Source organism: Pituophis catenifer, unplaced genomic scaffold (genome assembly GCF_029215685.1).
Source record: "Pituophis catenifer annectens isolate HBS135680 unplaced genomic scaffold, rPitCat1.0.hap2 SCAF_12, whole genome shotgun sequence".
Taxonomy (NCBI): Eukaryota; Metazoa; Chordata; class Lepidosauria; order Squamata; family Colubridae; genus Pituophis; species Pituophis catenifer.
Window position 1 is genome coordinate 22,760,991 of NW_027256892.1, and position 25,089 is coordinate 22,786,079.

General features: G+C 46.3%; 1 protein-coding gene across 1 annotated transcript in view; it reads right to left on the reverse strand.

The window, feature by feature from the left end:
- Positions 1 to 25,089, reverse strand: part of JHY (junctional cadherin complex regulator) — a 34,011-nt gene continuing 8,922 nt past the window's right edge. The window contains exons 3-7 of the mRNA XM_070952321.1: positions 14,188 to 14,852; positions 11,859 to 12,156; positions 8,643 to 8,723; positions 3,482 to 3,607; positions 1 to 204 (exon numbers count right to left, since the gene is read on the reverse strand). Coding sequence (XP_070808422.1) covers positions 1 to 204; positions 3,482 to 3,607; positions 8,643 to 8,723; positions 11,859 to 12,156; positions 14,188 to 14,852 — 1,374 coding nt within the window. The remainder of the gene's footprint in view (positions 205 to 3,481; positions 3,608 to 8,642; positions 8,724 to 11,858; positions 12,157 to 14,187; positions 14,853 to 25,089) is intronic.

Below are 25,089 nucleotides of genomic sequence, written 5' to 3' on the forward strand. Positions count from 1 at the left end.
TCAGACAATATGGAGCGTTTTGAAGGCGGCGACCACCTGCTTCTCCTTCTCGTGCCTGTTTTGCAGGGACTCCAGAGAGGAGATGGGAGGGAGGTTCTCTCCGTTTAAAGTCCGCGCCAGATTCTTCTCTTCTTTGGTCTCTTCCTCCGACGATCTCGAGACGAAAAGCCGAGGCTTGGGAATTGTCTTGGCGTATTCAAGGGCCTGCAGAAGGAAGGAAAGAAGGCCACCATGACGGGTCGTGAAACAACCTCGAACCCCAGATTAGGAAGAGACCATTTCCAAGGAAGACGCAGTTGGGTTCCTTCACGTCAGCATCTCCCACAAATTCTTCCTCTCAAGGCTCCGACGAAGGAAACCCAAGCAAATTGGAGCTCTGAGACTGGGTCTCTTTCTCAAAGGGCTTCTTTAATGAGTGCATCGTATCGGCACAACTCTAAAGGAAAACCCACTCTAAATCTTTCCCGCGGTTTCAGTATAATTAAACTAGGAAATCGCGATAGCTATAGCACTTAAGACTTACATACCGCTTTACAGTGCTTTTTACAGCCCTCTCTAAGCAGTTTTACAGAGTCAGCCTCTTGCCCCCAACAATCTGGGTCCTCATTTGACCCACCACGGAAAGATGGAAGGCTGAGTCAACCTCGAGCTAGTCAGGATCGAACTCCTGCCTTTGGGCAGAGTTAGTGTGCAATACTGTATTCTAACCACTGGAAAGGGAGGGAGGGAGGGAGGGAGGGAGGGAGGGAGGGAGGAAGGAAGGAAGGAAGGAAGGAGGGAAGGAAGGAAGGAAGGAAGGAAGGAAGGAAGGAAGGGAGGGAGGTAGGTAGGTAGGAAGAAAATTAGCAATAGCAATAGCACTTAGACTTATATACCGCTTTACAGTGCTTTGCAGCCCTAAGTGGTTTACAGAGTCAACCTATCCAACAATCTGGGTCCTCATTTTACCCACCTCGGAAGGATGGAAGGCTGAGTCAAACTTTTGAGCCAGTCAGGATTGAACTCCTGTCAGTTGGCAGAGTTAGCCTGCAATACTGTATTCTAACCACTGGGAGGGAAGGAAGGGAGGGAAGGAGGAAGGAAAATAGCAATAGCAATAGCACTTAGATTTATATACCACTTTATAGTGCTTTACAGCTCTCTCTAAGCGTTTTAGAATCAGCCTCTTGCCCCCAACAATCTGGGTCCTCATTTTACCTACCTCGGAAGGATGGAAGGCTGAGTCAACCTCGAGCCTGGTGAGATTCGAACTGCCAAATTTCAGGCAGCTGGCAGACACTGCACTCTCACCACTGCGCCACCGTGGTTCAAACAACCCCATTCCTCAAATGTCACAGGTCACGTTGACCAATTGGGTTAATTGGCGGCTCTTCAGGCACTCCTTCCCCAACCTTATCTGCTGCCAGTAGGGATGACCTTGATTCTCATGAGAAAGTCCTTTGTTTTGTCTAGTAAGGCATTCCAACTTCCTTCCCCACTTCCCCCTCTGTGTAGCAACTGAGGAACAGAAAGATGCCTGCGGCCAAATTCAGTTCGAAATTGACACTTCCCCTACATAACCATCCTCAAAAGATTTCTTTTCATCAAGCTGAAATTCTAGATTTTGTCTTAGAATAGAACCATGGTAGGAAAAAAAAAAAAAAAAAAGGACCAGAAGGGAAAATTTTAAGAAGACATAAAACCGGCAAGTAAATACCCTGTTTCCCCCCAAATAAGACATCCCCTGATAATAAGCCCAATTGGGCTTTTGAGCGCATGGCAATAAGGCCAAGCGCTTATTTCAGGGTTCAAAGAAATATAAGACAGGGTCTTATTTTAGGGAAATCACGGTAGAGACACAGAAGGAATAACAAAATTACTTGATTCTCCATACTCCTAGCAAGGGAGTTTATCACTTCTCTTCCTTCTCCTACAGGTGAGATCACTGTAGTAGGAGGTGCCAGCCTCCCCTCATACAATTGGTAGGACTTGTTCTTTGTGAATTAGTATCCAATTGGCAATCTTTTGAGGCGGTAGACTTGTTATACGATCATGTTTGAGGGTACATACATGTATATGCCTCTTCCGTCATAAATGAAAATCTGGCAAGATTTTTGCAATCTTGCTGCCTTAGGATTTCAACCGAGTAGGTTAAACGATCAAACAACAGTTGCTGGAACTGGGTATGTTTAGTCTGATGAAAAGAAGGACTAGGGGAGACATGGTAGCAGTGTTCCAATATCTCAGGGGTTGCCACAAAGAAGAGGGAGTCAAGCTATTCTCCAAAGCACCTGAAGGCAGGACAAGAAGCAACGGATGGAAACTAAACTGTTTCCCTATGACTATCATTAAGTGTTGTACCTTATGATTCTTGACAAATATATCTTTTATTTTATGTACACTGAGAGCGTATGCACCAAGACAAATTCCTTGTGCGTCCAATCACACTTGGCCAATAAAGAATTCTATTCTATTCTATTCTATTCTATTCTATTCTGTTCTGTTCTGTTCTGTTCTGTTCTGTTCTGTTCTGTTCTGTTCTGTTCTGTTCTGTTCTAATCAAGGAGAGAAGCAACCTAGAACTAAGGAGAAATTTCCTGACAGTCAGAACAATTAACCAGTGGAACAACTTGCCTCCAGAAGTTGTGAATACTCCAACCCTGGAAGTTTTTAAGAAGAGATTGGATAACCATTTGTCTGAAGCGGTGTAGGGTTTCCTGCCTAAGCAGGAGGTTGGACTAGAAGACCTCCAAGGTCCCTTCCAACTCTGTTATTCCTATTCTATTCCAATTCCAATTCCTATTCTACTCTACTCTACTCTTCATTCCAATATTCTATTCCATTCTATTCTATTCCATTCCATTCCATTCCATTCCATTCCATTCCATTCCATTCCATTCCATTCCATTCCATTCCATTCCACTCCAATTCCATTCCATTCCATTCCATTCCATTCCATTCCATTCCATTCCATTCCATTCCATTCCACTCCACTCCACTCCACTCTATTCCCATTGCATTGCATTGCATTACATTACATTGCATTGCATTCCATTCCATTCTACTCTATTCCCATTCCCATTCCCATTCCCATTCCCATTCCCATTCCCATTCCCTATTCCATTCCACTCCACTCCACTCCACTCCACTCCACTCCACTCCACTCCACTCCACTCCACTCCACTCTATTCTCATAAGGGAGGAACTGTGCTTGGATCACCAACACTGATGATGAAAGCAATCAAAAATCCATGCGGTTCATATTCAAGACAGAGAGCCAGGGGCATTCTGATCCTCCAAGAGTATGTTCAGTCTTGATCCTTGAAGACCACTGCTTCTCAACCTTGGCAACTTGAAGAAGGGTGGACTTCAATTCCCAGGATGCTGTTGGGGGGGATTCTGGGACTTGGATGTCCACACATTTTTGAGGTGCCAAGGTTGAGAAAGGCTGTTCCAGACAGTCTCCTACGGACAAAAAAAAACTTGTTTCGCTAGTTCCTACCTTCTGCCTTGACACAACTGATTTGTTCTCCGTTTTCGACTGAGGTTTCCGTGTACTTGACATATTCTTCAGGTTTTGTTCATTTACTTGCTTGGCGTATACTTTTTGGTGTTTTATCTTTTCTGACTGTCAAAGGACAAAGAGGAGGAGTTCAAGGGCAGGCTGGAGACGAGCATTTTAATGCATTGTATTTATTTATTTAAATTGTTCAATTTGCATGGCCGCCTATCTCAAACCAGTTGAAAAGCTCAAGTATGGTCTTGAAAAGGAAGTGTGGAAGAGGGAGGAGCGGACTCGAAACTCTCGCTAACGGGACAAAGCGTTTTAGCCGGGCATGAATTTATGAGCTAATCTCTCCTGAACTTCTTACAGGAAAGGTAGCGTGTGAATATGACGATTCCTTAATTAAGCTGTTGCTTATTGTTAGCTTGCTTGACTGAGTTGGTAGGTCTTTGATTGGGGTATTGTCTAAAAAGATCAAAACACCTCCTCAACAGCAGTCAACGCTCAGATCATTGTCATCATTATCTTTTAATGACCCCATAATGCCTTGCGGGGTGGAGTCTGGGCAACTGAATTGAGCCGAGTGTTTACTGGCTGGATGCCTTTCCTGTTGCCAATGCGGAGTTATATTCAGCAGATATATTCTCACCGTGCCCAGAGAAATAGCTGCCTCTACCTAGGATCGAACTCGCAGCCTCCTGATTGTGAGACGAGAGCTCCACCTCTAGGCCACCGCACCACTCAATCAACACCCAGATGAGCAGAAATTAACACAAAGGTTAACACAAGATCAACGATCAAGCTGTAAACAATACCCCAACTGGGAAACAACCACCTCAGACAAACAATCAAGCAATAAACAGCAGCAATAAACAACCAACCACCCAGAGGAAACCCCACTTCCTTATAGCACTGATGATACTATCTAGTTGGGTCACGAAATGTCTGCAAGAAAACAACCAAGCCCAGAGAGCACTAAGGACCCCACAGTTCAACCTTGAGCTACAAATATTCTCTCCTACTGGTATGGTAAATATTCTCTTCTATTGGTAAGGGACGCAGTGGCTCAGTGGCTAAGACGCTGAGCTTGTCGATCGAAAGGTCGGCAGTTCAGCGGTTCGAATCCCTAGTGCCGCATAATGGGGTGAGCTCCCGTGACTTGTCCCAGCTTCTGCCAACCTAGCAGTTCGAAAGCAGGTAAAAAATGCAAGTAGAAAAATAAGGCGACCGCCTTTGGTGGGAAGGGAACAGCGTTCCGTGCGCCTTTGGCGTTTAATCATGCCGGCCACATGACCACGGAGACGTCTTCGGACAGCGCTGGCTCTTCGGCTTTGAAACGGAGATGAGCATCGCCCCCTAGAGTTGGGAACGACTAGCACATATGTGCCAGGGGAACCTTTCCTTTTACCTTATTGGTATGTTGAAGATCATACATTGTTTCCCCTACCTGCTCTCCAGCAGGATTGGGTACTACAAAATCACCACTATAACTTGCTAAAAACAATTGAGTGTAAGTTGAGCGAATGTAGAGTACTGACCCTGTTGTACCAGTAACATGGAAAATACCTAGCATGTTTCCATTCATTGCAAGTAAAAAAATAAAATAAAAATAAAAATATGAAGGTTTGGGAAAGAGGCTTTTTTTCTCAATTCTTTCTCGGTTAATCAGCTTCATCTTCTCTTTTGGGCCAAAGGAGAAACATCAGGCATCAGATTAATGGCCAATGTTTCCTAACAAGGCATAATGCGCGTTCAGCTCTTCACAATTAGATTTTTCTCGGTTGGGTTGACTTCCATTATTATTATTATTATTATTTTTTATCCTTTTGTGATAAAGCCAGGACCATCTAAATTCCCCAGAACAGCTCAACTGCATTAAAGCAAGCACCCTCGGTTACACTAGAAGAGAATGGATTTGTGCATCCTGATCTCCAATTGGAATTCTCTGCAGGAGAACACAGACTAATGGATATGTTCTACCAAGGCTTAAAAAAAAAAAAAGCTACACCTTGGAAGCCTGATCTACTCTGAACATAGCCAGACGTTTTCTGGACATTGATTTATTTATTTTGGTCGTGAAGGACAGAACCCAAGGGAGCTTAGCCTTTGGAAGTTGGAGGACTTCCGGACCGGAGGCTAAAACATACGATGAACGGTTGCAGGAACTGGGCATGGTTAGTCTAATGAAGAGAAGGACCAGGGGAGACAGGATAGCAGTCTTCAAATACTTGAGGGGAGGAGGAGGAAGGGTGTCAAGCTATTTTCCAAAGCACCTGAAGGCCAGACAAGGAATAATGGATGGAAACTGATCAAGGAGAGATTCAACGTAGAAATAAGGAGAAATTTTCTGACAGTGAAAACAATCAACCGATGGAACAGAAATTGCCTTAGGAAGTTCAGGGAGCTTCATCACTGGAAGCTTTCAAGAAGAGACTGGACTGCCATCTGTCAGAAATGGTGTAGGGTCTCCTGCTTGGGTGGGGATGAGGGTTGGACTAGATGACCTACAAGGTCCCTTCCAACTCTGTTAAGATCTGTTAAGACAGACTTCTCCAGGAGTTTAAATGAAATCTTTACCTTCCCAGGATTGTTACCACCATACTGGAAATATCCTCAAGAGCAAGTTCTGAAATGGTACGTCTCTTCTGCTGATTGTCTCCTTGGTCAGCTATATTGTTGAGCAAGGTAACCCAACTGATCAGCAAAAGTAGAACTCTCTGTTGTGAATGGACCCAGGAATGGATCCATCCATCCAATCCTTCATCCAGGCACGTGCAACTTCCAGATGCTTTGAATGACATCTCCCAACGATCCTTTGTCTTTGGCTGTGCTTCATGGGATTAACGTGATTGGAAGTCTAAAATATCTCAAGAATACCAGGTTGCCTTGTTGTTGTTAGTTGTGAAGTCGTGTCCCACCCATCACGACCCCATGGACAACGTTCCTCCAGGCCTTCCTGTCCTCTGCCATCCCCCGGAGATCATTTAAGCTCACGCTGACTGCTTCAGTGACTCCATCCAGCCACCTCGTTCTCTGCCGTTCCCTTCTTCTTTTGCCCTCCATCGTTCCCAGCATTCAGCTCTTCTCCAGTGAGTCCTTTCTTCCTTCTCATTAGGTGGCCAAAGCATTTGAGTTTCCTCTTCAGGATCTGGCCTTCTAAAGAGCAGTCAGGGTTGATCTCCTCTAGGACTGACCGGTTGGATCGCCTTGCAGTCCAAGGGACTCGCAGGAGTCTTCTCCAGCACCAGAGTTCAAAGGCCTCCATTCTTTGGCGCTCAGTCTTCCTTATGGTCCAACTTTCACAGCCACACATTGCAACTGGGAAAACCATCGCCTGGACTATACGGACTTTTGTTGGCAGGGTGATGTCTCTGCTTTTTAGTATGCTGTCTAACTTTGCCATAGCTTTCCTCCCCAGGAGCAAGCATCCTTTAATTTCTTGGCTGCAGTCCCCATCTGCGGTGATCTTGGAGCCCAGGAAAATAAAACCTGTCACTACCTCCATTTCTTCCCCATCTATTTGCCAGGAGTTGAGAGAGCCGGATGGCATGATTTTAGTTTTCTTAATGTTGAGTTTTAAGCCAACTTTTGCACTCTCCATCTGCAGCAAGAAGCTCTTAAGTTCCTCTTCACTTTCTTTTTTTCTTTTTATTATTTTTTTTTCTTTTGTATATGTTTTATTTGCAGTTTTTCTTGAACAACCAACATTTTTTGTAGACAGTGACTGGGTTAACATATTTTTCACACAGTGCTCACAGTAATAATACAATTACATATACAGGATTTTTATCTTCCAACTTCTAACCTAAATGTGCTCATTATAATTATAATATATTCTTTTATGTATCAATCTATATTATGCTATTTTCCCAATTTGTACTTATTTTTCCCATTTGTTGGGTTACCTTATTATCTTTAAACAATACTTTTCTCTTTATGATTTTTTAATCACTTTCTCCAAGAGTATATGTAAACATCAATAACATTTCTTTGTACAATATACTTATTAGGCCTTTAAATCACTAATATTTTAATATTATAAATATTGCTCAGTGTTTCACCACATTTTCAATATCTCAATTTTCTGTAAACACCAATAAAACTAGTTGTCAATAAGATTTAATCAGCCCCAAGATTATATCTCTAAGTCCCCTGAATTTATAGTCTTTGAAAACTATATTTTCCAATATATTTTTTACATCCTCTTAATCATAAATTTAGATATACTAGTCCTAGTCTTCCACCCCCTAATCTTTATATTTATGTTTATAATAAATTCATATATATATATATATATATATATATATATATATATATATATATATATATATATATATATATATACACACACACACACATATATGTATATATTCTGAGGTTTTCGCGGGTATTTGTATGTAGGTCTTTGGTTATTCGGGTTTTCTCCCGCGTAAAATTGGAAGTGTCTTGGCGACGTTTCGACGAAGTCTCATTCATCATCTTCAGGCTGGTGTTTTCGGCTTCGTGCTTCTAGGAGCAATGTGAGATCGCAGCTCAATGTGAGATCACAGCAATGTGAGATCGCAGCAATGTGAGATCACAATGTGAGATCGCAGCTGTGATCTCACATTGCTCCTAGAAGCACGAAGCCGAAAACACCAGCCTGTAGATGACGAATGAGACTTTGTCGAAACGTCGCCAAGACACTTCCAATTTTACGCGGGAGAAAACCCGAATAACCAAAGACCAACATATATATATATTATATATATATACACGCTACTATTTTCTCAATTTAAACTTTCTACTTATTTCAAAAGAGTTATTGGTTTTCAATAGGGTTATAAGCCTGATGGTTTTCTATCTAGTAGACATTTCATTGCCAAACTAGGTAGCATCATCAGTGCTATCAGAATCTACAGCAGAGGTCTTCAAAGATGGCAGCTTTAAGACTTATGGACTTCAACTCCCAGAGTTCTCCAGCCCAGAATTCTGGGAGTTGAAGTCCACAAGTCTGAAAGCTGCCAAGTTTGAAGACCTCTGATCTAGAGATTCGTTGTCCGTTCCCTTCTTCCTGATTTTAATTTGGCAACTCAGCCAAAACCCTCCATTTGTAACGTTCTGCAGGACAAACAGCCCGCAGGAAGAAGAAGATATTCATAAATGCCATTCCTCTTACTTTTTCTTTGATGGTTTCATAGTCAGGTCCAAGGCCTCCGAGCCTCACATCCATCTTTGTGTAACCTTTTGCCCTGGAGCCCTGAACAAAGGGGTAATATGAAGTTTTAGTTTAGTTTACATTATTATTATTATTATTATTATTATTATTATTATTATTATTATTATTATTATTATTATTATTATTATTATTATTAAATTTCTATACCGCCCTTCTCCAGAATAGGACTCAGGGCGGTGAACAGCCAGAGTAAAAAACAATACATACAAAATTTAAAAACAATTTAAAATAATTAAATATTATTGGCCGTAAATTAAAATAACCCAATTTAAAATCAATTTAAAATTAACTCAGGCCAGCCCCGCTAGTTGAAATAAATAGGTTTTCAGGGCCCGACGAAAAATCCGGAGGTCTGTTATTCTACGTATCTCTGGGGGGAGGTTGTTCCAGAGGGTGGGCGCCGCCACAGAGAAGGCTCTCCCCCTGGGGGTCGTCAGCCGACATTGTCTGGCGGACGGCACCCTGAGGAGGCCCACTCTGTGCGAGCGTACTGGCCGGTGGGAGGCTATTGGTGGCAGAAGGCGGTCTCGTAAGTACCCCGGCCCTAAGCCATGGAGCGCTTTAAAGGTGGTCACCAACACCTTGAAGCGCACCCGGAAGACCACCGGGAGCCAGTGCAGCTCGCGCAGGAGAGGTGTTACGTGGGAGCGCCTCGCCGCCCCCATAATCCCCCGCGCGGCCGCGTTCTGGACCAGCTGGAGCCTCCGGGTGCACCCCAGGGGGAGCCCCATGTAGAGGGGTACATGGTACAACGAAATTAAATGCCGTCTTCAGTGTACATTATAACTATAAAAATGCAAACAAATACATCCTTTTACATTCTGTATAATTGAAACTGAAAACCCGATATTGCACTATACCGTAGAATTCAATATGGTTACTGCCCTGGGATAGAAGCTGTTTTTCAGCCTATTCGTCCTTGTTTTTATTGTCCTGTACCGTCTGCCAGATGGTAATAGTTCAAAAAAAAAAAGGGGGGGTGCCCAGGATGAGATGGATCTTTAAGAATGTTTTGAACTTTCTTAAGGCAGCAGGAGCTATAAAGCTCTTCCAAAGAGGGGAAAGGGCAAGCAATGATCCTCTGGGCAATGACGTTAACCCTCTGGTGCACCACTTCCCGCTCTATCGTTCCAACTCCATGCGGCTGCTCTGGCTCCCGGAAGACTCGACAGCAGCGGCTGTCCCGACCGGCCTCTTCTCGGCTTCCAGCCGGGTTTTGGAAGCTGCAGAGGAAGCCATCCTCAGTACCCGGATGGTGGCAGTGGCGGCGCAGTCTCCCCATGTGGGGCTGCAGCTCCCTTCACTGCCTCTCTGACCCGGCTGCCGGAAGACTCTCTGCCCTGGCTGCTGGAAGACTTGGCAGCAGGCAGCTGGCCCGACTGGCATTGGCGTCTTCTCCGTTTCCAGTGGCTTCCAGCTGGGTGCTCACTGGCTTTGCCCACATCAACATGGTGAGGCCTAGGAGGCGTGCAAGCAGGGGAAGGAACAGGCGCTTGCGCGGCTTGGCACCTTCGGGCCGCTTGAGTCCCCCCCCATAGGAGGGACGGGGTTTGATGGTGCACGGAGGGAGCCTCTCTCTGCCGGACCCCCTGATAATAAGGCCAAGGCCATATTTTGGGGGTCAAAAGAAAATAAGTCCCTGTCTTATTCTGGGGGAAACACGGTATCTATCTATCTATCCATCCATCATCCATCCATCCATCCATGTCTGTCTGTCTATCCATCCATATCTATCTATCTATCTATCTATCTATCTATCTATCTATCATCTATCTATCTATCTCTATCTCCGTCTATCTATCTATCTATCTATCTATCTATCTATCTATCTATCTATCATCTATCTATCTATCTATCTATCTATCTATCTATCTATCTATCTATCTACCTATCTACCTATCTATCTATCTATCTATCTATCTATCTATCTATCTATCTATCTATCTATCTATCTATCTCTATCTCCGTCTATCTATCTATCTATCTATCTATCTATCTATCTATCTATCTATCTATCTATTATCTATCTACCTACCTACCTACCTACCTATCTATCTATCATCTATCTATCATCTATCTATCATCTATCTATCTATCTATCTATCTATCTATCTATCTATCTATCTATCTATCTACCTACCTACCTACCTACCTATCTCTATGTCGTCTATCTATTATCTATCTATCTATCTATCTATCTATCTATCTATCATCTATCTATCTCTATCTACATCTATTTATCATCCTATCTGTCTATCATCTATCTATCTATCTATCTATCTATCTATCTATCTATCTCTATCTATCTATCTATCTATCTATCTATCTATCTTCCATCCATCCCATATCTATCCATCCATCCATCCATCCATCCATCCATCCATCGGTGGAATTCAAATAATTAATAACCAGTTCTCTGCCCTAATGATGTCTTCCAACAACCAGTTCACCAAACTGCTCAGAAAGTTAACAACCGGTTCTCCCGAAGTGGTACGAACTGGCTGAATCCCATCACTGCATCCATCCATCCCTGTCTGTCTGTCTGTCCTCCCACCTTTATTATTTTTATGAATAACTCAAGGAAATCTAAACATATTTTACATAATCCCTTCCTCCTATTTTTTCCACAACAACCACCTTGGGAGGTGGGTTCGGCTGAGTGGGAATGACTTGCCCAAACTAACTCAGCTGGCTTTCACATTATAAGGCTACATTAACAGGTTCTCGCAAGCCTGGAAGTACAAAGCTCCCGCTGTCTGCTTTGCAGCCTGAGGGCGCCTTCTGAGCCTCCTTCTCAACCTGTTACGCAGTCGAGGGCTACACCGTATCAGGTCTGAAGGCCTAATAGAAAAGATGGCTTCCAGGCCTGATAGGTTACTTGGAACTCTGACACACTGTCTCTTATCTAACCATTCCCTGGGCAGCATCTCTTTGCCCTGTTTGCTGAGGTTTTTTTCCCCATGCCACTCTGCCTGGTGGGTATGAAGAGAGAGAAATATATTTATTTTCACTGTTAGTTCTGCAAAAACCACCGAGAATCCAAAAGCTCCTGCTAGTCTACAAAGTCATTTTGGTTATGCAACACCACAAGACGAAGATCGACACCCACCCGCCTGCCCCTTCCCTGCACCGTGTGGGTTCCTCTCCTTTGCTCACCTTCCGGTTCTCTTTCTTTCCTTTCCTTTCTTTTTGCTTTTCCATCTGAAGCAAGTAGCCCTCGGAATTGCTGCGGCTGAGAACGGGCTGGGCCTCTTCCCCGCTCTCCAGGTGGAGCTGCGAGTCGCTCTCCCCTCTCTGGATTATGGGGGGAAACATGCTAGCCAAATGATTCCTGGCAAGGTGGTCATTTGCCAGCTGAGAGATTTCTCGGTGGTGCTGTTCTACCGCCTGGATGAGCTGCGCTGTTGGAGAGAGGCTTCTCTTCACCGGGTGAGGAGCAAGTGGCTGTGAGGACCTCAAGGAACAAGGGCAAGTAAAGAGGGGTGCCAGGAGAAAAAGACACAAGAAGCAATGAAAAGGCACCGAATTTTGTGAGCAGCTTATAATGCGGTCCCCCACCTTGTCAATAGGCACCCCTTTTAGAACCCAAATAATCTGAGGGTGGTGATGTTCTCACCGGACAAGTCTTCTCCTGCAACCCCTTCTCTAGTTTCCAGAATTCTAGGGAATTCTGGGAGATGGAAGTCCACAAGTCTTAAAATTGCTCAGGTTGGAGACCCCTGTCCCAATGTATCCCTTCCTGAGATCATTACTCATGGAGCCCCACTCCCATCGTCAACCTCCTGAAGCTACCTGAGATGATGTTCCCACCGGACATGTCTTCTCTTCCAACCCCTTCTCTAGTTTCCAGCCTGTCTTTGGATCCTGCCCACATTTCTTTCAATATCCTTCATCTTCTTAACTTCTTTGCATTGAATTCCAATGTAGGAGTCTCCAACCTTGGCAACTTTAAGACTTGAGGAATTTTAACTCCCAGAAGTCTCCAGCCAGCCATGTTGGCTAGGGAATTCTGGGAGATGGAAGTCCAGAAGTCTTAAAATTGCTCAGGTTGGAGACCCCTGTCCCAATGTATCCCTTCCTGGGATCATTACTCACGGAGCCCCACTCCCATCGTCAACCTCCTGAAGCTACCTGAGATGATGTTCTCACCGGACAAGTCTTCTCCTCCAACCCCTTCTCTAGTTTCCAGCCTGTCTTTGGATCCTGCCCACATTTCTTTCAATATCCTTCATCTTCTTAACTTTTTTGCATTGAATTCCAATGTAGGAGTCTCCAACCTTGACAACTTTAAGACTTGAGGACTTTTAACTCCCAAAAGTCTCCAACCAGCCATGTTGGCTAGGGAATTCTGGGAGATGGAAGTCCAGAAGTCTTAAAATTGCTCAGGTTGGAGACCCCTGTCCCAATGTACCCCTTCCTGGGATCATTACTTATGGAGCACCACTCCCATCGTCAACCTCTTGAAGCTACCTGAGATGTCTCCAGCTGCTTCCTTTTCCTGCCTTGACACCCACAATTGCTCCCCAAACACTTGCATGCCCACTTCCCATCCATTCTTCATCTCAGGCTCTACATTTTTCCAGAAAGCTTTGGCTATACTGACCTTGCCCATAAAACCATGGCTAAACTGACTATCAACCCTGAAGCTGGCCTGGCTGAAGCCATCTTGGAGCTTCAGTGCTGCCACACTGGAGCTGAGTGACAGGGAGGCGGGATTAGAGATAGCTGGGGTTTTGTAGCCAAAACAAAATACTTTCTCTTGGGAACCAAGGACATTCTCACACCTGGTCAGAGGAAGGCGGAGTGGTGTCACCAGGCAACCAGACAGATCATGTGACTGATTGTTTGGGGTTGAGGGAAAAACGTTTTCTTTTAATTACTGTATTTTTCGGAGTATAAGACACTCTCCCCACCCCAAAGGAGGGCGGAAATTTGGGTGTGGTTTATACACCAAATGTAGCCCCACCCACCCACCGTCCCCCCCCCCTTTTGGAGGCTGCAAATGTAGCCTCCCAAACAGAGAGCCTCTCAAACAGCCTCCAAAAGTTCCGTTCGAGAGGCTGCCTTTGCAAAGAAAAGCTCCTTTGCAAACGGAGCTTTTGGAGGCTGCAAATGCAGTCTCTCTAACGGACAGCTTCTCAAGCAGAATTTTTATTTTTTTAATGTTTCTCCCCCCCCCACCCCCCCACCCCAAAATAAGGTGCGCCTTATATTCCAGAGCGTCTTATACTCCAAAAAATACGGTAGCTGAAAACAGTGGGAACCTTCAGAGTTGGTTTTCACCAGATCTGTGCCAATATGATATATCCAATAAAGCTATTCTCTGAGGAATTCACCTGCCTCCGAGTTTTGCTTAGTATGGGTGTATTACTTGGAACCCCTGACACTGACTTTGGCTTAACGGGTGGATCAATAAAACAAGGTGTCAGCAGACCATCTCATTTGAGTACTTCTGAAAACGGTATTCATAAAACATTATCTTTACCCTGAGTAATCAAAAGCATAGTTGTTAGGGATCTCTTCTGTATAAATCTGCCAAGCTTTGCAAGATGCAACGGCTCCGTTTACCGGCTTTTTCTGGCTACCGTTGTGTGCATACGACGCGCGCTCCTCCCCTATGGGATTCCAGCATTGGCCATGGCAGGGGAAAGGCTGAGGCTCTGAAACGGTACACCTGTAGAAGTATGGGTGATGGAGTCCAGAGACGTTTTCAAAGCCGGCTTGGCACTTTTCACCCGCGCATGGCGAAGGAAACCCTGGCGAGTTGTGGTAGGAACTCCGCTGAAGAGGCTTCCCAGCAAAGGTTAAATTCACGGACCGTTTCTTGGCATGGTGCTGAAGAAGGTATGGAGCTTGGGCAGAGAACGGGCTGTTTTCACTGGCAACGTTAAAGCAGGCAGGTGGATATAACTCACAATGCAGAGCACCTATGCTGTCCTGCTCCACCTCCGATGTTTCTATGTAAGCACTGGAACCCGGACAAGCATTCTCAAGTTCTAGCAGATTGTTACCACCGCTCGGCCGGCTTCTTAGTTCCACCTGGGTTCCTAAGGGATGTTGGGTGGAACCCTTGCTTGAGGGGGTTACGTTCAGCCATGCAGCTTGGCCGGAGCCCACGCCATCTGTCGGACACCTCGTAGATTGGTGAGCCTAAAATGAGTAAATTGTAAGGGAAATTTAAGGCTCGGTTCTATGTTGGTTGGGTAAGAAGAATGTTGGGCAGCTTGGCGGACCAACAAGTGGGGGGGGGGGGAAGGGGAACCGGGGTTGCACGAGTGGGGGGCAGCAGCTCACCACACACACACAGCTCAACATATGCGAGTGGCGGGTTCAAGTTGCACAATAGGTCCTGGATTTTGGACGCATTCTTTAAGTTCGTCCATCCAAAGTACTCTGATTCGAAAATTGTTGTCTTACGATGCACCGTTATGCCCAATTGAAGGTTATAAACAGACAAACAGACAAGAAAGTCCCCCCCCCCCCCGGTTCTCAGTTTATTGTGCCAAATATGAATATATAGACATCATTAACCATTAAATGGGAATATTGGTTTCTCATCAGGGGTGAAATTAAAACATTTCCCCTACCGGTTTTGTGGGCGTGCTTGTTGGGGGGGAGGTCATGTGACTGGGTGGGCGTGGCCAACTCGACATCACTCACATCGAGGGGCTCTTCGCTGGTCCCTCCCCTCCCAGCCACTCTTTGTCGCAAATGGCAGGAAAATGGGGAGGGGAATATTCCTGCCTACCATCCTTCCCTCTGTCTGTGCTGAGATTGAGGAATGGATGACAGGCAGGAAAATCCCCTTCCCCATTTTCCTGCCTTTCACAAAAACAGCTCCATTCCAGTTGCTCCCCACCCTGTCCCTCTCCCTCCTGGGGACTACCTTAAAAGGGACAGGCTGCAGCAGCTCCGTTCTGAATGGAGGGAGAAAAGTTAGCATTCTCTCTGCTGCATTTAACATTGAATTCTGTAGCAGAGAGAATGCTAACTTTTCTCCCTCCATTCACAACGGAGCTGCTGCTCCCTTTATGGTTCCCTCGTGGCCCCCTCCCTCCTGGGGACTACCTTAAAAGGGACAGGCTGCAGCAGCTCTGTTCTGAATGGAGAGAGAAAAGTTAGCATTCTCTCTGCTGCATTTAACATCGAATTCTGTGGAATATCGAGCGGCCGGAAGAGGTGAGCGGCGACCGGCCGGGCATGTGTGGGACCAAGGGGGGGTAGTTACTACCGGTTCAGCAAACTGATGCCCATAATCTCTAGTGGATCGCCCAAACCGGTTCGAACCGGTAGGATTTCATCCCTGTTTCTCATGCAAAAGGACAATTTTCTTCTCTATAAAAAGTACAGACAGCCCATTTTGGTTCTTGAATAAATATATCAAATAGTAGTAAACTATATTTGGATTTCTTCCCAAGTTCTAATCGAAGGAAACCCACTGCAGTACATCTTCAGTTCTGTCTGCCTTTCTCTGAGTATCTGAGCTAACTGCTGTCTGGCACAAGCACAATAACAGAGTTGGAAGGGACCTTGAAGGTCTTCTAGTCCAACCCCCTGCTCAAGAAAAGAAATCCTATAACATTTCAGACAAATGGTGGTTCAAGGAAGCTCCAGCCATCCTAGGTGCCACGGTAGGTTTCCTCACATTCTGAGAAGAGAGACTGGACCAGTGTTCTGTCCCCGTCTCACACGCGCACACAAACAGACAGCCAGGGGTTAAATAAACTGGCAGACAACCAATTCTTCTGATAAGACGCTTGGCAGCAACCCAGTAGCTGCTTGCCAAGAACTTTTACTCAATAAACAAAATACCCACAGTCAAGAATTGTCCAGTTCGTAAAATAAATCCAAGGCCGATAACGTTGTTTCCAAAGATGCAATGTGACTCGATAGTAGTTAGTTTTGTCCGTCACAGAGTCTGAATGGCCACCTCACCCCCTTTTATACCCTGTGGGGTGTGGTCCAGTGACTCAGCCTAATCTCTGGCACACCTTTTCTTCTGTTGCGTGCGCTTATCTCTGCGACGCTGCCAGGGATCCAGCCAAGACTCATTACCCTCATCACTGTCCACCTGTGGCTGCGTGGACATGATTGGCCCCGGTCCTATCTCTTGCCCTTTGGTGGACACCGAAGGCATTGCCAAAGAGGAGGGTCCTGGAGAGGGAGGCCTTGCCAACTCCTCTCCTTCACTCTCGGAGTCCTCTCCTGCCGATGACACAGGCTCAGGTAATGGAGCCACAACAGCCAGGGAATATTATTTGTCTGGCCCCCAGTCCCATGATGGCGAACCTATGGCATGCGTGCTGGAAGTGGAACGCAGAGCCATCTCTCTGGGCATGCCAGCCGTTGCCCATTGCTCTTCCAGATTCCAGTGCATGCATGTGTGCCAGCCAGCTGGTCTTTACATGCACGGAAGCACCAGAAAAGCAGCTCCCCACCACGCATGCGTGAGCTGGGAAGCTGAGCTTCCGGTTTCTGGCACGCACATATGCACTAGCCACCTGGTCTTACGGTTTCTGGTGCACATGCGCACACGAAGACCAACAGAGCTATCTCTCCGGGCACACTAGCCGTCACCCGTTTCTCTTTTGGGCTTTGGCACATGCAGCTGTTGTGGCTCCATCCTCCGAGCCCATCTTATCGGAGGAAGAAGGCTCCGAACATGAAGGAGAGGAGACGGCCAGGCCTCCCTCTCCAGGACCCTCCTCTCTGGCAATGCCTCAGGTGTCTCCCGAAGGAGAAGAGATTGGCCAGGAGCCAGGTGTTTCCGAGCCGTCGGATAGTGACGAAGAAACATTGTGGTTGGACCCATGCCAGCGTCGGAGATACAAGTGTGAGCAGCAGAAAAGGAGGCGTGCCAGAGATTAAGCTGAATCACTGGACTACATCCCACAGGCTATAAAAGGCTGTGTGGTGGCCATTCGGACTCTGTGACAGACAAAACTAATCTCTGGTGAGGCACTTGCACCTTCGGACACAACACCTATTTGCCGTGGATTTAATTACAAACTGGACTATTCAAACTGTGTGTATTTTTGTCTGTGTTATCGGAGTAAAAGCTCTTGGCAGGCAGCCATGGAGTTGCTGCCAAGTTCCTTATCACTGACGTTGTGTGTTTGAAGAGTTTATTTAACCCTCGGCTGGCTGGTTGGGTGTGTGCGAGGTACGGGGACAGAACAGCAGCGTGCTGGCCAGCTGGTCTTTGCATGTGTGGGAGCGCTGGAAACCAGAAGAGCAGCTCCCCAGTGCGCATGCACGCAAGAGCCCCAGGGAGCTGCTTTTCCGGTTTCCGGTGCTCCCCCACGTGCGCCCGCTCCCATTTCGGTACTCGGTGCCAAAAAGGTTCGCCAATCGCGCCCTACTCTTTAGTAAGATATTTCTGAAAGCTGAGAAAAGGTTTACTTATTTTTAAATGTTTATATACCATGCTAAATACACACTAATAGCATGAATTTGGGAAGAAAACTGCTGTGCTAAAATGCCCAAAGCTCTTAGCCTCGAAGGCAATGACAAGAAAGTGTTTGGATCTTATTTTATTCTTCCAATAAGCCACGGAGACAAATTGAATTGACTGGGCTAGAAAAATTGGGCGCGCCAAAAGAGCATTTGAATTCCAGGGCTACAGAAATATAAAACAACTGAGCAAAAAAAAAAAAAAAAAAAAAGTCCGTATTCGCTCTGTGTTTTACTGCAATAAACACATTTAATTTAAATGCTTCTGGTGCATACGTTTATATAGATGTGACAGTAGTCTTTTTGCAAAGTAGTTGACATCATATAAAGGTAAAGGTTCCCGTCGCACATATGTGCTAGTCGTTCCCGACTCTAGGGGGCAGTGCTCATCTCCGTTTCAAAGCCGAAGAGCGAGCGCTGTCCGAAGACGTCTCCGTGGTCATGTGACCGGCATGACTCAACGCTGAAGGTGCACAGAATGCTGTTCCCTTCCCACCAAAGGTGGTCCCTATTTTTTTACTTGCATTTTTTACCTGCTTTCGAACTACTAGGTTGGCAAAAGCTGGGACAAGTAACGGGAGCTCACCCCCTTACGCGGCACTAGGGATTCGAACCGCTGAACTGCCGACCTTTCGATCGACAAGCTCAGCGTCTTAGCCACTGAGCCACCGCGTCCCATCGTATACTTCGCTTAATTAGGAGGACTTGGGTTTTAGGGGATTTTGATCCCATTCTTCAGAACATCTCTCCGGCGCTAATAGGATTTTATTCTTGAGGTGATTAAGAAATGTTTGCTTGCTTTAGCTCTTTAAGCTAAGAAGCTTGGTCTGCGAAGGAGAACATTCCTAGCAGAGGAGCCTGTTTCTAACCAGGAATAAAATCAGGTGTTTTGAATCTGAAACAGAGAGGAGACTCTCTAAACCAGCACCCCCCCCCCCATCCTTTTGGGCACCAGGGACCAGTTCCAAGGAGAGCGGATTTTCCACGGACTATGGAAGTTTTGCCTACTGCCTGCATCGCACAGATGGGGCTTTGCTTGTTTGCGCAGCCCAGTTTCTGGCATTCCAAGGGCCCGGTACCGGTCTAAACCAGGGGTCACCAACCTGTCAGACCTCAGGGACCCCTAAATTCATTACTTTAAATCCCGCGGACCATTAATATGAATTAGTGATGGGATGGGGTCCTTCAGGCACTTAGCATGGCCACCTGTTAGCAAAGAGAAGTGCCCGAGAACCAGCACTGTCTGAAGACATCTCTGTGGTCATGTGGCCGGCATGACTGAACACCAAAGGCGCACAGAACGCTGTTACCTTCCCACCAAAGGTGGTCCCTATTTTTCTACTTGCATTTTTTACATGCTTTCGAACTGCTAGGTTGGCAGAAGCTGGGACAAGTAACGGGAGCTCACCCCGTTACGCGGCACTAAGGATTCGAACTGCTGAACTGCCGACCTTCTGATCAACAAGCTCAGCGTCTTAGCCACTGCGTCTCTTCGTAATATAAGCCCTACCCCCAAAATAAGCCCCAGTTAAGATTGTCAGCCAGATGGGTGCATTTAGAGTAACATATTTCCCCAAAAATGAGACCTAACCAGAAAATAAGCCCTAATGCGCCTTTTGGAGCAAAAATTAATATAAGACCCGGTCTTATTTTCGGGAAACATGGTAGTTGGGAGCAATAGGCTGACTCTGTAAACTGCTTAGAGAGGGGTTGTAAAATACTGTGAAGTGGTACATAAGTTTAAGCGGTATTGCTATTTTAATTTTAAAAGATCTCTTAGGAAAGAGGTACAAAAAGTATCTGCCTGCTAGTTCTACTTCTGTGCTCCAGAGTGACCTTGTCATAATCAGAACGAGGTCAATTTTTTCCAGCCTTTTAGTTGCATTTTTGGGAGGTATCCAAAGATAAAACAGGTGACTTCAGATTTGCTGGGGCTGCAGGCTCCCACTGCACTCCTTTAACGTGCCTAAATTTACCCTGCAAAAATCAGAGTTTTGTTCCTACTTATTTTTGGAGTGAAGTCCTCAACCCACCACCCAAAGTTTGGCGCAGACTTTGAACCAACCAAAGACAACAGTTGTTTTCTGCAAAAAGCAAACCAGCCCTTGAAATTTGTATCTTAGAGCGTATATGGAAGGTAGGTGAGAGTATTTCCTTGGGTCTCGATTATGGTAGCATCTTCTAGCCCTCATCTTCAACTTTGACCTCTGTCTACTTATAATTGGGGTCTCATATTTGGGTGTCTCACGGTTTGCTATATTTTTTGAAGAGCAACGTTTGTGAGATTACCGACTCGTCTTCATTACAGACATCAGAAGCGGAAAACCTTTGCTTCGTGAAGAAGAAAAGGGGGGAAAAAAAGAAAGCAAATTAGATTTTATTCGAACCGAACAAATTAAGGGCAGGCTTGGTTAAGTGGTCCATCTCTTTAAGCCAGAGGACCGTACACTGGCTGCTTTCCTCTCAGCACAATGCTTCAGGATAACAGTTAGGGCGGAAAAGAAAATCAGCCTCAGAAGGTCTTCCCTTAATTGCAACTTCTGGCATCAATAGAACCGTACCGGGACTTAACAAGAAAAAAAGACGATAGGGAAAGCATGTAGAACATGGTCTCTATGTTCCTTCTGATCCCTTGCCCTAGGTCAGGGATGTCAAACTCAAGGCCTGGGGGGACAGATCCGGGCCTGTGGGGTGCTTAGATCTGGCCTGTGGGGCCACCCTGGAAACAACGAAGGACCGGCCTGCGGGGTGCCTCTGCCAGGAAAAACGGAGCTCGGGAGGGCCGCGTGCTCCGTTTTTGCTGGCAGAAGGTTGCAGAAGGCCGTCCCAGCCGAAAACAGAGCTCACAAGGGCCATGCCCCCCTTGAACTCCATTTTCACTGGCAGAGGGTTGAAGGAGGCCGTCCCAGCCGAAAATGGAGCTTGGAAGCCTGTTTACGCTGGCAGAGTGCTCAGGCCACCAGGTGCCCCTGACACGAGTGACATCAAGCTGGCCATGTCCACCCTGGCCGTGTTCACACCAGCCCCGAGGTTAAACCAGGGGTGGGCTGCTGGGGGTTCGCAGGGGTTCAGGAGAACCTCTAGCTAAGATTCTGTGCAGTTTGGAGAGCCCCCAAATCCCACTTCTGAATAGCAACACCCACCCACCCTGCCCCTCCCCTCCCAGGAGTCCCCACATGGCCTGTTTTGGATGCCGGTAAGTGCAGGGTGCATGCGGAGGCTCGGAGAGGGCATAAAACGGGCCTACCGGAAGGTAAGGAAGGATGGGCAGAGGGCCTCCGGAGCCTAGGGAGGCTGTTTTCCCCCCTCCCGGAGGCTCGAGGAAAGCCTTCAGGGCCCACTCCTGCTGTGGTGCAGGAGGCTGACTAGGCCACACCCACCATGACCACGCCCACCCAGCAACCAGGCAGAGAACCCCTTGCTAAAATTTTTGAAGCCCACCCCTGGGTCAAACACAACCCTGATGTGGCCCTCAATGAAATCGACTTTGACACCCTTGCTGTAGGTCATTGTATGGTCGGGTCTATCCACACTGGAAGCATGGCATGGGCTACCATGCACCACACAAATTTCAGAGCCGTTGATCAATGTCTTGAGAAGAATCCTTTCTCCACAACCCCTGGCTCAATCTGGTATGTTCATATTTGGTCCTGTTCTGTTCATTTTGGGGAGTGTTACTGCACCAATGGTGAGTTACTCCCGGTTCAGTCCGGTTCTTGCGAACCTGTAGTAACAGCGGCAGGAGGCTATGCCCACCCGGCTGGACGTCATCACGGACAATCTGTGCACGCGCATCCATGATTCCTTGTCTGGCTTTCGGGTGCTTTGGAAAATAGCTTGAACCCCCTCGTTTCTGTGGCAGCCCCTCAAATATTGGAAGACTGCTCTCATGTCTCTCCTGGTCCTTCTCTTCACTAGACTAGCTATGCTCAGTTCCATCATATGTTTTAGTCTCCAGTCCCCTAATCATTTTGGTTGCTCTTCTCTGCACTCTTTCTAGAGTCTCAACATTTTTTTTTATAGTGTGGTGAACAAAAATGGATGCAGTACTCTAGGTGTGGTTTTACTAAGGCTTTATAGAGTGGTATTAGTACCTCCCTTTATCTTGATTGCATCCCTTATTTCTAGGTTGAATCTCTCCTTGTTCAGTTTCCATCCATTATTCCTTGTCTGGCCTTCGGGTGCTTTGGAGAATAGCTTGACCCCTTCCTCTTTGTGGCAGCCCCTCAAATATTGGAAGACTGCTATCCTGTCTCCCCTGGTCCTTCTCTTCACTAGACTAGCCATGCCCGGTTCCTGTAACCGGCCTCTGGAAAGCACCATCAAAGCTGAAAGAGATGTTGTTTTCTGGGGTTTTTTTATTTTTATTTTGAAGTTAAAGCTTCATCAACTTCCAGTTAAGGCCTCAGGTGCTACTCCTCACGAGGTGAGATGGGGATCTCCCAGGGTTAGAACACAAAGCCATCCACAGTCCATTTAATCTTTGCCCGCCCTGGCCTCCTCCATTTCATCCGGCCTTCGCCCCAGGCTCTCTTTGTTAACCACACCGGCGTTCGGGTTGGCGAATATGCACTCAGAGTAACTGCTTAATGGTACTTATTAAAGCCACGTATGGAGCAGAATGTTGCAGTGAAAGGTTTAACCCCGGGGAACCCACGATTCCAGATGGCAAGACGATAACTTGTTAGCCGGAGCTTTTATACTAGTGATTAATGTTTGTAATGTAGTGACTCTAATTCCAAACTCTTGAGTTTCTAGCAACCGTTGGGAGTTAGGCCTTTATTGTCCTGCGTGGATGGATCAAAGCAGTGGGTAAAAATAACATTTTAAGGAGAAACTTCCTAACGGTGAAGACAATTAACCCGTGGAACAGCTTGCCTTCGGGAGTCGTGGGAGCTGCATCACTGGAGGTTTTTAAGAGTGTGCGGTGGCAGCCAAAAAGAACCCAACACAATCCTAAAATGGGATGCAATCAGGGGTAAAATCCAGCAGGTTCTGACAGGTTCTGGAGTACCAGTAGCGGAAATTTGAAGCAGTTCGGAGAACCGGTAGCGGAAATTTTGAGTAGTTCGGAGAACTGGCAAATGCCACCTCTGGCTGGCCCCAGAGTGGGGTGGGAATGGAGATTTTGCAGGAGTAGGAAGGGAATGGGGATTTTGCAGTATCCTTCCCCCTGGAGTGGGGTGGGAATGGGGATTTTACAGCATCCTTCCCCTGCCACGCCCATCAAGCCACGCCCATCAAGCCATACCATGCCCACCAAGCCACGCCCACAGAACCGGTAATAAAAAAAAAATGGATTTCACCACTGGATGCAATCAAGATCAAATGAGGTACTAATACCACTCTATAAAGCCTTAGTAAAAAAACACCTAGAGTACTGCATCCAGTTTCGGTCACCACACTATAAAAAAAGATGTTGAGACTCTAGAAAGAGTGCAGAGAAGAGCAACCAGGATGATGAGGGGACTGGAGGCTAAAACATACGATGAACGGTTACAGGACCTGGGCATGGCTAGTCTAGTGAAGAGAAGGACAAGGGGAGACAGGATAGCAGTCTTCTAATATTTGAGGGGCTGCCACAGAGAGGAGGGGGTCAAGCCATTTTCCAAAGCACCTGAAGGCCAGACATGGAATAATGGATGGAAACTGACCAAGGAGAGATTCAACCTGGAAATGAGGAGAAATTTTCTGACCGTGAGAACAATCAGCCGATGGAACAGAAGTTGCCTTCGGAAGTTGTGGGAGCTTCATCACTGGAAACTTTCAAGAAGAGACTGGATTGCCATTGGTCTGAAATGGTGTAGAGTCTCCTACTTGGGTGGCGGGTTGGACTAGATGACCTACAAGGTCCCTTCCACCTCTGTTATTCTATTCTATTCTAATGTGGTTAGATCTGGGGTTTAGAATAGCTCAAGTAGACAAGGGATGTACTCAGAGGCACTCTTTCCAAATAGGAAACCAAGCAAAATTCAACATTTTAGTGGCTGCAACGGGCCTAGGAACAACCCTCCCGCTGAGCTGCATTGATCCAAATATCAATTAACGACCGGGTTGCAATCGGTTGCAACTCAGAGCAAAGCAAAAAACGTGAACTTTTCCAAGAGAGGCTTACAGTGAGGGGAGAAGGGGAAAAAAAAAAAATGTTTGTGCTTGCGCGCAACGCAGCCGTCATGTGCCCGGCAGGTAGAGCAAACATACTTCTGCATTAGCTCTTTGAAAAGAAAGACGGGAGCCGCAACTTCGACCCGCAATTTTGTTTCCTCCCCCCCCGTCCACCTCCCGAACTGTTCTATTAATGCCAATCAAATTGAGAAAATGATCAAATGAAATTGCATTTTGAGCATCGTAAGCTGTGTAATGTCTCTTCTATTAAATTGAGGCCCGTAATTGCTTCCCTGCTGGGGGGAAAAAAAAAAAAAAAAAAAAAGAAGGAGAAGAAGGAGAAGAAGAAGGACGACAACAAAGGCCTGCAATCATGAGATGTCATTATCCCCAGACCAGTAAACCGGCCTTTGGAAGAAAACTTCAAAGGCTCCGGGTTCTTGAATTGCATTTGGCTGCTATTGTGGAAGCCCGGGCAATCTTGATGAGGTGTTTACACGGAGGTAAGGCGGAGTGGCACAGAAAGCCTGAGTGCCTTAGTCTAGAGCCATTAAAAAATTGTACATTATGTTTCTCGCTTTGAAGTAAAAAGGGGGAATAGACGAGGCTTATTTTTTTTTTTTAGAAGGAAAGCAACTGGCTCAGAGCGCAGCTGAGTGAGAGACGGGAGGCAGCTCCATTCTCTCAAAGGAACTCATCATCCTCGGATTCGCGGAGAAATCAGGCAATCCTGATGGCCGAAAAAGAAAACCGATGCTTGAGAAAATGCGCCGGGGAATTAAGGGGACATTTCAACTTCCAACCAGGTTTAGGCTATCTAGCGCAGGTG